Source organism: Pteronotus mesoamericanus, unplaced genomic scaffold (assembly GCF_021234165.1).
Source record: "Pteronotus mesoamericanus isolate MK-2021 breed Mesoamerican mustached bat unplaced genomic scaffold, CSHL_Meso_final contig_164, whole genome shotgun sequence".
NCBI classification, from domain to species: Eukaryota; Metazoa; Chordata; class Mammalia; order Chiroptera; family Mormoopidae; genus Pteronotus; species Pteronotus mesoamericanus.
Genome location: NW_026555065.1, coordinates 31,146,207 through 31,156,857, shown reverse-complemented (window position 1 = coordinate 31,156,857; position 10,651 = coordinate 31,146,207). Strand labels below are relative to the sequence as shown.

The 10,651-nt window shown below is 40.3% G+C and overlaps 1 protein-coding gene and 1 pseudogene across 1 annotated transcript; one reads left to right on the top strand and one right to left on the bottom strand.

Moving 5' to 3' along the window:
- Nucleotides 1-5,988: 5,988 nt before the first annotated feature.
- LOC129064101 (nucleolin-like) lies at nt 5,989-7,965 on the top strand (annotated as a pseudogene).
- Nucleotides 7,966-9,509: 1,544 nt separating this feature from the next.
- Nucleotides 9,510-10,451, bottom strand: LOC129064102 (olfactory receptor 11H6-like). The gene has a single exon (XM_054565180.1). The coding sequence runs from the start codon at nt 10,449-10,451 to the stop codon at nt 9,510-9,512; it is 942 nt and encodes a 313-aa protein (XP_054421155.1).
- Nucleotides 10,452-10,651: the final 200 nt, after the last annotated feature.

Below are 10,651 nucleotides of genomic sequence, written 5' to 3'. Positions count from 1 at the left end.
TTTACAGTTGCCTACAAAACCTGCATATTTTAGGCTCTGGCTACTTTAATGATCTTATTTTCATTCACTTGAACTAGCCATACAGGAGATGTATTTTGACAATGCTTTTATGCACTAACTCTAGGGTCTTTGAGCTAGATATTTTTTCTGCCTGGAATGTCCTTTTCCCAGGCATTTACATATCTCACTTTCTTACTTAATTCAGTTCTCATCTCTGTCCCCTTCTTAGAGAACACTTCCTTGACAACCTTGTTAGAAATATACACCCCACCTGTTGGGTAACTGTCCCTTCTAGTTTAGGGACTGTAGCCTCACTGACAGGCAAGAGGACCCCAAGGCTGGAAATAATCAAGGAGGCCTTGGGAAAACAGGCCACTGAGGAGACAAATCTGTCCCCCTGGCAGGGGCTGCCTCCCTCACATCCCCCTGCTTGGCCCTGTGATGGTCGGCTAGTCAAAGATGGGTAAGATCTCTCATGCAAAGGGACAACCTAAGACAGACATAGCTGGTATGGACAGCAGACAAGGACTTAGGGAACAAAGAGAAAGGGCAAAAAGGCCCACACCCTTCGGCTCAGCTTGGACATGGCTGGAGTCCTCATTCTATCTGAAAGAAGTCTCCTTATCTCTTGGTGGCCCTGCCCTGCACCCCCGGCTCAGGCTTGAAACAATACTAAAGGCAGGTACAGCCTTAAACTGTATTGGGCAGTTCCTGGGGTGGGGGGGTAGGGCTGGGGGAAACCAGGCCTAAAAGTAAGTTCCTTGAAGTATGCTTTGTTCTTCCCTCAATAGTTATGATAACTGGCTCACACTGGGGAGGTTTACATTATTCATGGACCCTGACCTGAGGCAGATCTCTTGGGTTCCTTCAATTGTTATGTATGCTCTCTATTTGTTTTCTGTAAACATAGCCTTTTGACATTGATTGATGAGATTTGCACCCATACCCCTGTGCATATGGTTCTTTGGACACAGGGTTTCGGGGCCTTCTCCACCAGAGGGAAGAGCCATGCCCCGTCTCCTGGCAGACAGAGAAGTGTTTGCGAGGACTAGTGTTTATTTCCCCCATCTATGACAACCCTGGGATGGGCTCTGTGGGACTCAGAGCCCCGCTCCCTCCTCAGCTGGCCCCAGACAGTCACCCTCAGATCCAGGAGCACCCTGTGCAGCACCCCCACAACACCCACTCCTTCTATTTCCTCACTCTATAGTTGTTTCTATTAGTTAACAGTGTATGGAATTATATATCTCTTTATTGTGACTCTCTTGTACTCTCAGGAGGGTAAGCTATATGAGAAAAAGTCTTTGTCTTCACTTTTGTATTACTAGCACCTAAAACAATTCCTGTCAAGAAGAAATAATGTAATAAAAATTTCTTGAAATGATGAAGTAGTTCATTGCTTTATGTCCCAAGGCAAGAGTAAAAGAAAGCACAGAATTTGTCCTAGATAATGTCATTATGTAAATTGTAGGTGAAATGAGGGTAGGCCGGGGGCAAATTAAAGAGATCCTCTAAATTAAAGGGATCAAGAAAAAGAGATCATAGTCCTCTGATCACTTAGTCAATGATCTGTTCCGACTGATGTTGTAGAACTCCAATTGCCCTAAATTTATTATCTGCCTATTTTACTATGAGATTGATTCTATTTTTTTCTGACTTTCTATGGACTGTTCTTCTAGTATCTATGTCCACATATCTTTTACTGATCTTTCAAGGTTCAACTCAAATGGTATTTTCTTTGTATTACTTTTTATATCTTACCCTTCCAGGCAGAATTGGCTATGACTCTGCTTCTATAATATTGTTCACACAACCCTATTATATAACATTGAAGTTATTAATTCATATTATTGTATTGTAATTGGTTAAAAGTTTAGGGAGGGACTTCCAGAGTGGAAGAATAAGGGTCTCCAAAACTCACTCCTCCAAAAAAAATTATGAAATCTTTTAGAAATTATCAAAATTAGCTTCTTTTAGAACTTAGGAAACTAATCAAAGGTTTGCAACAATTTGAGAAACATTTATTCAATAAAACAGCTGAATCTTGGTAATAAAAGTGAGCTTTGTGCCATCTAAATTGTCTTATTCCCATTTGCTTCTCCCCAGCTCTACATTAGCCTCAGAAACCAGCAGCCTTGCAACCACGGTATCTGTGAAAACCAGCAGACTCGTAGCCACTGGAGGGGGAAGGCTTTTTGGAGCTCTTCAAAAAGCCCCATCTCCAGAGAATTCTCACTATTTGATCTGTTTTACAACTCCTTGGAAAAGCCTTATTTTTAAGACTTGTTATTTAGCCTGAATCCAATCTTGTTCAGTGGGAAAAGCCCTGTACCCAGCATATTGTTGCAAACAGTCAATGACAGTTATTTCACATGCCAGATGCCTGAAGTAGTGATGTCAGCTGGGACAAATGGGAGGCTGGACAAAAAACGTAAAAGGAAGCTCTGGGGAATGAGATGTTCATAGTGATCTTTGAAATATTCCTGGGGATATATTAGGCCACATACATGTGTAGAGCTGTGCACACTTCCAAAAAAGACTTAAGAAGGCCCTAATGTTTACTTATGGCTGGACCTGCAGCCCTGCACAAGAAGGAAATGAAGACAAAGGCAGATTTATTAACTGATGAAGTACTGAAGTCATGTTCTAACACAGAGCCCCTTAGCAAAGTGTGGATAACTTATTTGTTAAAGACATTTAAGGAATTCTCCATGTAATCATGCTCTGACAATTAAGAATATCAAGCAGAAACTTCAGTAACTACACATAACAGGTGACAGATACTTCACAGAATTAGTAAAAAAAAAAGTCATTGAAGAAACAAACAGCAGTATCAGCAACAACAAGAACAATCCTAAGAAACAGAAACAACAAAAGCTGAAAAGTTGGGGGGATTTGATTTTCAAAGTTGCCACATTATTTAAAATATCTAATTTTAAGTGAAAAAATGAGACATGCAAAGGAACAGAAAAGTATGGCTTACTTACAGAAAAGAACCCGCAGTCAACAGAAATGTTCATAAATTAATGGATGCATGAACAAATTGTGATGTATCCATACAATGGAATATTATTCAACAATTTAAGGAATAAAGTACTCACACATGCTACAACATGGATTAATTTTTCATGGATGAATATTAGGCTAAGTAAAAAAATCCAGCTACAAAAGGTCACACATTTTGTGATTCCATTTATAAGAAATGCTCAAAATAGGCAAAATACTAGGGACAGAAAGGTAACTGGTTGTCAGAAGCTGAAGAGAGAGAAGCTGAATAGGCAACAACTGTTAATGGGCATGGATTTCTTTTTACAGTGATTGAAATATTCTAAAATTTGTTAGTGGTGATGGTTGTACAATTATGTCAATAAACTAGAAAAACATGGAATTATTCACTTTTAGAAAGGTGAATTTTATGGTATACAAACATTTCAATCAAGTGTTACAAAAGAAACAAAAAGCTTAGAAAAGTTTATTTCCATCACTGGGTTGTGGTCTCTTTGAAAACAGGAAAGAAATATTGTTAATCTGGGTCACTCCAAAGGCTGATATAATGCCAGGAGAGTTTCTCATATTTTATTTTTTACACACACACACACACACACACACACACACACACACACACACACATATATAATTGATTAGGCTATTACAGTTGCCCCATTTTTTCCCACCCTTTTATATCCTTACACCCTTCACCTCCCCTTCCACCAGCATTTACCCCCCTTAGTTCATGTCCATGGGTCATACATCTAAGTTCTTTGGTTTCTCCATTTTCTATGCTATTCTTAACCTCCCTCTCCCTATTTTGTACCTAATATTTATGATTCTTATTCCCTGTACCTTTCCCCCCATTCTCCCCTCTCCTCCTCCCCTCTGATCTCCATTTCTGTGATTCTGTGCCTGTTCTAGTTGTTTGCTTAGTTTGTCTTTGTTTTTTTAAGGTTCAGTTGCTGATAGTTGTATGTTATCATTTTACTGTTCATAGTTTTTGATCTTCTTTTCCTTAGATAAGTCCCTTACATTTCATATGATAAGGGCCTGGTAATGGTGAACTCCTTTAACTTTACCTTATCTGGGAAGCACTTTATCTGCCCTTCCATTCTAAATGATAGCTTGCTGGATAGAGTAATCTTGGATGTAGGTCCTTGCCTTTCATGACTTTGAATACTTCTTTCCAGCCGCTTCTTGCCTGCAAGGTTTCTTTTTGAGAAATCAGCTGATAGTCTTATGGGAACTCCTTTGGAGGTAATTATCTCCTTTTCTCTTGTTGCTTTTAAGAGTCTCTCCTTATCTTCAATCTTGAGTAGTGTAATTGTGATGTGGCTTGGTATGTGCTCCCTTGGGTCTAACTTCTTTGGGACTCTCTGAGCTCCCTGGATGTCCTGGAAGTCGATTTCCTTGGCCACTGGGGAAGTTCTCCATTATTTTTTCAAATAAGTTTTCAATTTTTTGCTCTTCCTCTTCTCTTTCTGGCACCCATATGATTCAGATGTTGGAATGATTAAAGTTGTCCTAGAGGTTCTGAAGCCTCTCCTCATTTTTTTGAATTCTTGTTTCTTCATTCTGTTCTGGTTGAATGTTTATCTCTTCCTTCTACTCCAAATCGTTGATTTGAGTCCCAGTTTCCTTTCCTTCACTGTCGGTTTCCTGTATATTTTTCTTTATTTCACTTTGCATTGCTTTCACTTTTTCCTCCCCTTTGCAACCATACTCAATCATTTCTGTGATCATCTTGATTACCAGTTTTGAACTGTGCACCTGAAAGGTTGGCTATCTCTTTATCGCTTAGTTCTATTTTTGGAGCTTTGATCACTTCTTTCATTTGGGCCATATTTCTTTGTCTCTGTGTGCCTGTTATGTTGGGAGGAGCAGAGCCTTAGGTATTCAGCAGGATGGGGCAATCCAGGTTGCTGCGTTGTGATGCTGTATGTGGGGAGGGGTCTGAGAGGAAACAATGCCACTTGCTTGGCTCTTGCCCCATTTTCAGTCACTTCCCCCACTTCCCACAAGCAACTTGAGCCCATCTTGTGCTGATTCCTGGGAGGGTGGATTTGTGTACATTATGGGAGCTATGGGTCTCTCTGAAAAACTCTCCTGTGAAGCTGGGGGTTTCTCCTGCTGCCACAACCCCCACAGGTTTTTACAGCTAGAGGTTTTGAGGCTTTCTTTTCCTTGTGCTGGAACCCTTGGTTGTGTGATCTGTCTTGCTCCCTGGTTGTTCCTCCTGGTTTATCCATACGCAATTGCGTGGCCTCTGGGTCCAGCAGCTGTTGCCTTGCCACACGTCCCCTTTGCCCAGTCTCTGCCCCTCTACCAGTCTGGATGAATGTTTATTCTTTAACTCTTTGGTTGTCAAACTTTCGTACAGTTCAATTTTCTGGCAGTTCTGGGTTTTTTTGTTTTTAAATTTGTTGTTGTCCTTCTTCTGGTTTTGTGAGGTGGCAAAGTGTATCTACCTTTGCCTTTATCTTGGCTGGAAGTCTCATATTTTCTTTTTACTCTGCATAATATACCAAAAAGCAGAATGTTAAAAACATTCAAAAGAGACTTTCTTATCTTGGATATAATTTTTTTTTTGCAAAGCAATGATTATTATACTTACTTACATTATAACATGTCTTGTTGCTATCTAATATTCAGTTTGGTCAATTTGCACCAATATGGCTTTTGAAAAGAAAAGGAATGTAGGTGTGATCTCATTCTGTGTTACTGCAGAGTTTAGAAATTCCTAAATTTGAATGCAGTGGTTCCCAACCTTCTCTGTGTAATACAATCTCCTGAGAGCATTTCAAAATACCTGTGTCTAGGCCCCACCCCCATTTTTGAGTCAGTTAGTTGAGAACCACTGCTCAGGTTGAAGTAGGTATCAATAGAAAATCCTACATGTGGACCAGCAGCTGCCATCAATGTTCTTCAGTTCCTCTGATATCATTTGTGACACTCACCTGCCACACACTCTGCCATCATAAGCTGCTATTATGGTGAATGAAGCTCACAACAGCTGGTAAAAACCAAGGTGACCCAAGAAAATTTCCCCTCCTCCAAAGGAAGTAGAAGAAAATAGTGAAGATGAGGAAGTGTCAGAAGAAGATGAAAGCCATGGAGAAGAGGTTATTATTCCTCAGAAAAAAAGGCAAGAAGAATACCACAACTCTAGCAAAGAAGATGATGGTTTCCCCAACAAAAAAGGTTGTGGTTGCTACACCAGCCAAGAAATCAGTTTTCACCCCTGGCATAAAGGCAGCAGCTGTGCCAGTCCCTGACAAAAAAGCAGCAGTTACATCAGCCAAAGCAGTTGCCCCACCTGGCAAGAAGCGAGGCACACCAGACAAAGCATTGGTAGCAACCCCTGGTAAGAAGGGAAAAGCCACTCCAGCCAAGGGAGCAAGGAATAGTGAGAATGCCAAAAAGGAAGACAGTGATGAGAATGATAAGGAGGATGAGGATGAAGATGAGGATGAATTTGAGCCAGCAGTGATGAGAGCTGCTCTTGTTGCTCCTGCTGTGGATGATGGGGATGAAGATGAGGAAGATGACTCTGAAGAAGAACCTATGGAGATTACACCAGCCAAAGGCAAGAAATCTCAAAAGCTGTTTCTGTGAAGGCCAAGATCACACCTGGGATGAAGACAAGTAGGATGATGATGAAGAGGAGGACAATGAAGATGATGGAGAAGAGTATGATGAGGAAGAGAAAGATGAGGAGGAGGAGGATGAAGAGGAGGTAGAAACCTGTCAAAGAAGGACATGGAAAATGAAAGGAAAAAAATGACCAATCAGAAATCTGCTCCTGAAGTCAAGAAACAGAAAGTGAAAACCACAGAACTAACTCCAGCCTTCAATCTCTTGGTTGGAAATCTGAAGTTCAACAAATCTGCTCCTGAATTAAAAATGAGCATCAGTTACATTTTTTTGTTAAAAACAAGCTTGCTTTTGTGGATGTCAGAACTGGTGTGTCTAGAAAGGTTGGCTATGTGGATTCTGAATTGCTGAAGACTTGAAAAGAGCCTTTGAACTCACTAAAGTCTGGCAATGATATTAAACGAGAAAACCAAAGGGAAAAAGCAGTAAAAAAGATCAAGATGCAAGAACACTTTTGGTTAAAAATCTGCCCTATAAAGTTTTTCAGGACAAATGAAAGGAAGTGTTTGAAGATGGAGATTAGATTAGCCAGCAAGAATAGAAAGAGTAAAGGGATTGCTTATACAGAATTTAAGACAGAAGCTGATATAGAGAAAACCTTGGAAGAGAAGCAGGGAACAGAAATAGATGGGCAATCCAGTTCCCTGTACTGTATTGGAGAGAAGGGTTGAAGTAAAGACTATAGTGGCAGAAGGAATAGCACTTGGAGTGGTGAATCAGAAACTCTGATTTTAAGCAACTTCTTCTGCAGCGCAACAGAAGAAACTCCGGGAAGTATTTGAGAAAGCAATTTATATTAAAGTGCCCCAGAACCAAAAGAGTAAATCTAAATTCCGGTAATAAAAGAGAAATTGAGGGCAGAGTAATCAGGCTGGAATTGCAAGGACCCAGGGGATCACCTAATGCAAGAAGCCAGCCATCCAAAACTCTGTCAAAGGTCTGTCTGAGGAAACTATAGAAGACATTAATAGAATTATTTGATGGCTGTTTTGGGGCAAGGACAGTCACTGACTGGGAGACTGGGTCATCCAAAAGCATTGGTTTTGTAGACTTCAACAGCAGTAAAGATGCCAAAGTCTCCAAGTAGGCCATGGAAGAGGGTGAAATTGATGGAAACAAAGTTACTTTGGATTGGGCCAAGCCTAATGGTGAAGTTGTCTTTGGGTGTCATGGCAGAGGTACAGGTGGCTCTGGAGGCCAAGGTGGGGCAGAAGAAGCTGAGGTGGATTTGGTGACAGAGGCCAGGGAGGTTTTGAAGGTTGAGGAGGCAGAGGAGGAGAAGACCACAAGCCACAGGGAAAGAAGACAAAGTTTGAATAATTCCTTCTATTCCTGTCTTTCCCAACTCCATTTGAAAGAAAGGACTCTGGGGTTTTTATTCTGTTACCTGATTAAAGACAGAGCCTTCTAAGGATATTTCAAGACAGTATACAGTCCTGTGATTTACTTGGAAATACATATAGATAACATTTCAAAGAGACACCCTGTTGGTTTTGACTGGATATTCATTTAAATTTTTAAAGATATGAGTGATAGAACTAACCTTTATGTGTAAGTGTTGAATTTAAATTGTATCTTCCCATGTACAAAATTATTTTTCCTACACATAGTTGTGTGTGTGTGTGTGTGTGCGCACGCGCGCGTGTGTGTGTATGTATGTGTTGGGGGGCATAAAGGAAAGCAGAATATTTTACCACAACTTTCCTTCAGCAACTCTGGGGCAGATTAAAATTCTTAAATTCTGATGACAAAAGAAAAAAAAAGGAAAGGAGAGGAAAAAGAAAATCCTATGTGTGGACATGATTACTGTGATCAGTGGTTTTACAACTTTAATGTGCATAATAATCCACTGAAATAAAATGCAGATTCTGCATCAATAGGCCTGAGATGGGGCCCTGAGACACTGCCTTCTAAAGGCTCTCTAGTATAATCACTTCGTAAAGCATTTGACTGTCTAACCACTATGCTATATACCTGAAACTAATAAAAGTAATATTGAATATAAACTGTAATTGAAATATTATAAAATTTACAAAAATTAAAAAGCAAAGAAAAATATTTTTCAATAAAAAATAAATAAAAGCTCTGTAGTGATGCCTGTCTGATGATCCCCAAACCACATTTTCAGTGGTAAGCATTCTACAATATGTTTTAAAATATGTAATAATGGAAGCATGGTTAGTAAGAAGAAAATGAAATAATTTAGTTACATTATTAGACAAAGGAATTGATGAAGGGTGAGAATTGGGTAATTTCTTAGACATTGACTTTTACCTGGTGAGACTTTTCCATTGATTTGTTTTTCATTTAATGATTGGTACAACAAGTTCAGGTCTATCTCACATTTTTCCAGGAAAATTCTTTTCATTTCACCCATAGGACATATAAAATATACATTGTTAAAGGGTTTGCGTAGTTTCTTTATATATTTTCCTGAATGTCAGGTGTAATAAACTCTAGTGAAGAAATATGAACAATATATTTTTAATTTAAATTGACATTATTGACATTTTTGTTCCAGGAACTATATTGGATTCTGGAATTATGGATAAAGCATAGTTCCTGCTCTTAAAAAAATTTACAATATAATAAGAATGGGAAGGCATGTAGAGATGGATTTGTGAAAAACTAACTATAATACAAGAAAAAAGGAAGGGCATGTTAAACAGAAATACAAGTAATGTGCTATGGAAGAGGCAATTAATATTGCCTAAGGAAAGATTTCATTAATGTCCTGACATTTGGGATTTTGAAATGGCTCCTTCAAAAGTTCACATCTGCTTTCCAGTTTCTTAGCTGTTCACTGACAGGAGGCTCACACTCTGAACTCATCTGGGAGTAACTCACTAAATCACAGACCAGTTTTAGGAGCCTCTTAGTACTTTCTTCAGGGCTTCCTTCATTTCTGTATTCCGAAGGCTGTAGATCATGGGGTTGAAAAAAGGGGTCAAGACTGAGTAGAACAAAGTTGTGAACTTCTGCATATTCTCTGCTTGCCCTGTCCCTGGGCTCACATATGTCATCATGACAGAACCATAGAATAAAAACACAACAGCCAGGTGTGAGGAGCAGGTGGAGAAGGCCTTTTTCCGGCCAGCAACTGAGGGCACCTGCATCACGGCCCTCAGCACCAGGGTATAGGAGCCAATAATGTAGAGAAAGGTGGCAAAGATGAGGAGGGAGCTCATGGTGCCACACATGAGAACAGTCCCTGGAATTGGGACACAGGCTGAAGCCAGGGCCAAGAGAGGACCCAGGTCACACAGAAAGTCATCAATCACATTCAGGTTGCAAAATGGTAGCTGAGTAATGAGTATCACCGGGATCAGAAACCAGAGGAAACCATACACCCAGCAAAAGATGACCAGCCTGCTGCAGAAGTTAATAGTCATGATGGTGGGGTAGTGCAGGGGGCGGCAGATGGCCAGGAATCGGTCATAGGCCATGATGGAGAGGAATAAGCATTCGGTTGTGCCCAGTGAGAAGAAGAAGTACAACTGGAGGAGGCACTGAGCAAAGGAGATGGTTTTGGTCTGGGAGAGGATGTTGGCCAGCATGTTGGGCACATCAGAGTTGACATAACAGATCTCCAGGAAGGAGAAGTTAGCCAGCAGAATGTACATCGGAGTGTGGAGCTGGTGGTCCCAGCGCACTGCACAAATGATGGCCATATTTCCAAGGAGGGTCAGGATGTAAGTCACAAAGAATATGGAAAAGAGGAAGATCTGTATTTCCCTGCGGCAAGGGAAGCCCAAGAGGATGAATTCACTCACAGTGTGAGAAATATTATTGGCCTCTGAGGTCATTTTCTTCCATCCTGTAAAGATTGCAGTAGAAATTTCATATCCAAAGGGGATTTTGCCTCCTGATTCCTCTCTAGGAAAGTGAGCATATTTTCCCACTTACAAGGGAAGGGGTCTAGACCAGTGGTTTCTAGTTTTCATTGGGTGCCCCAACAATACAGTTGTTCTTTTATATATGACTACTTGCTTTTAAACTGTATATA

Excerpts from the sequence above, each read along its gene's own strand:
- LOC129064102 (XM_054565180.1), bottom strand. The coding sequence starts at position 10,451 with ATGACCTCAGAGGCCAATAATATTTCTCACACTGTGAGTGAATTCATC.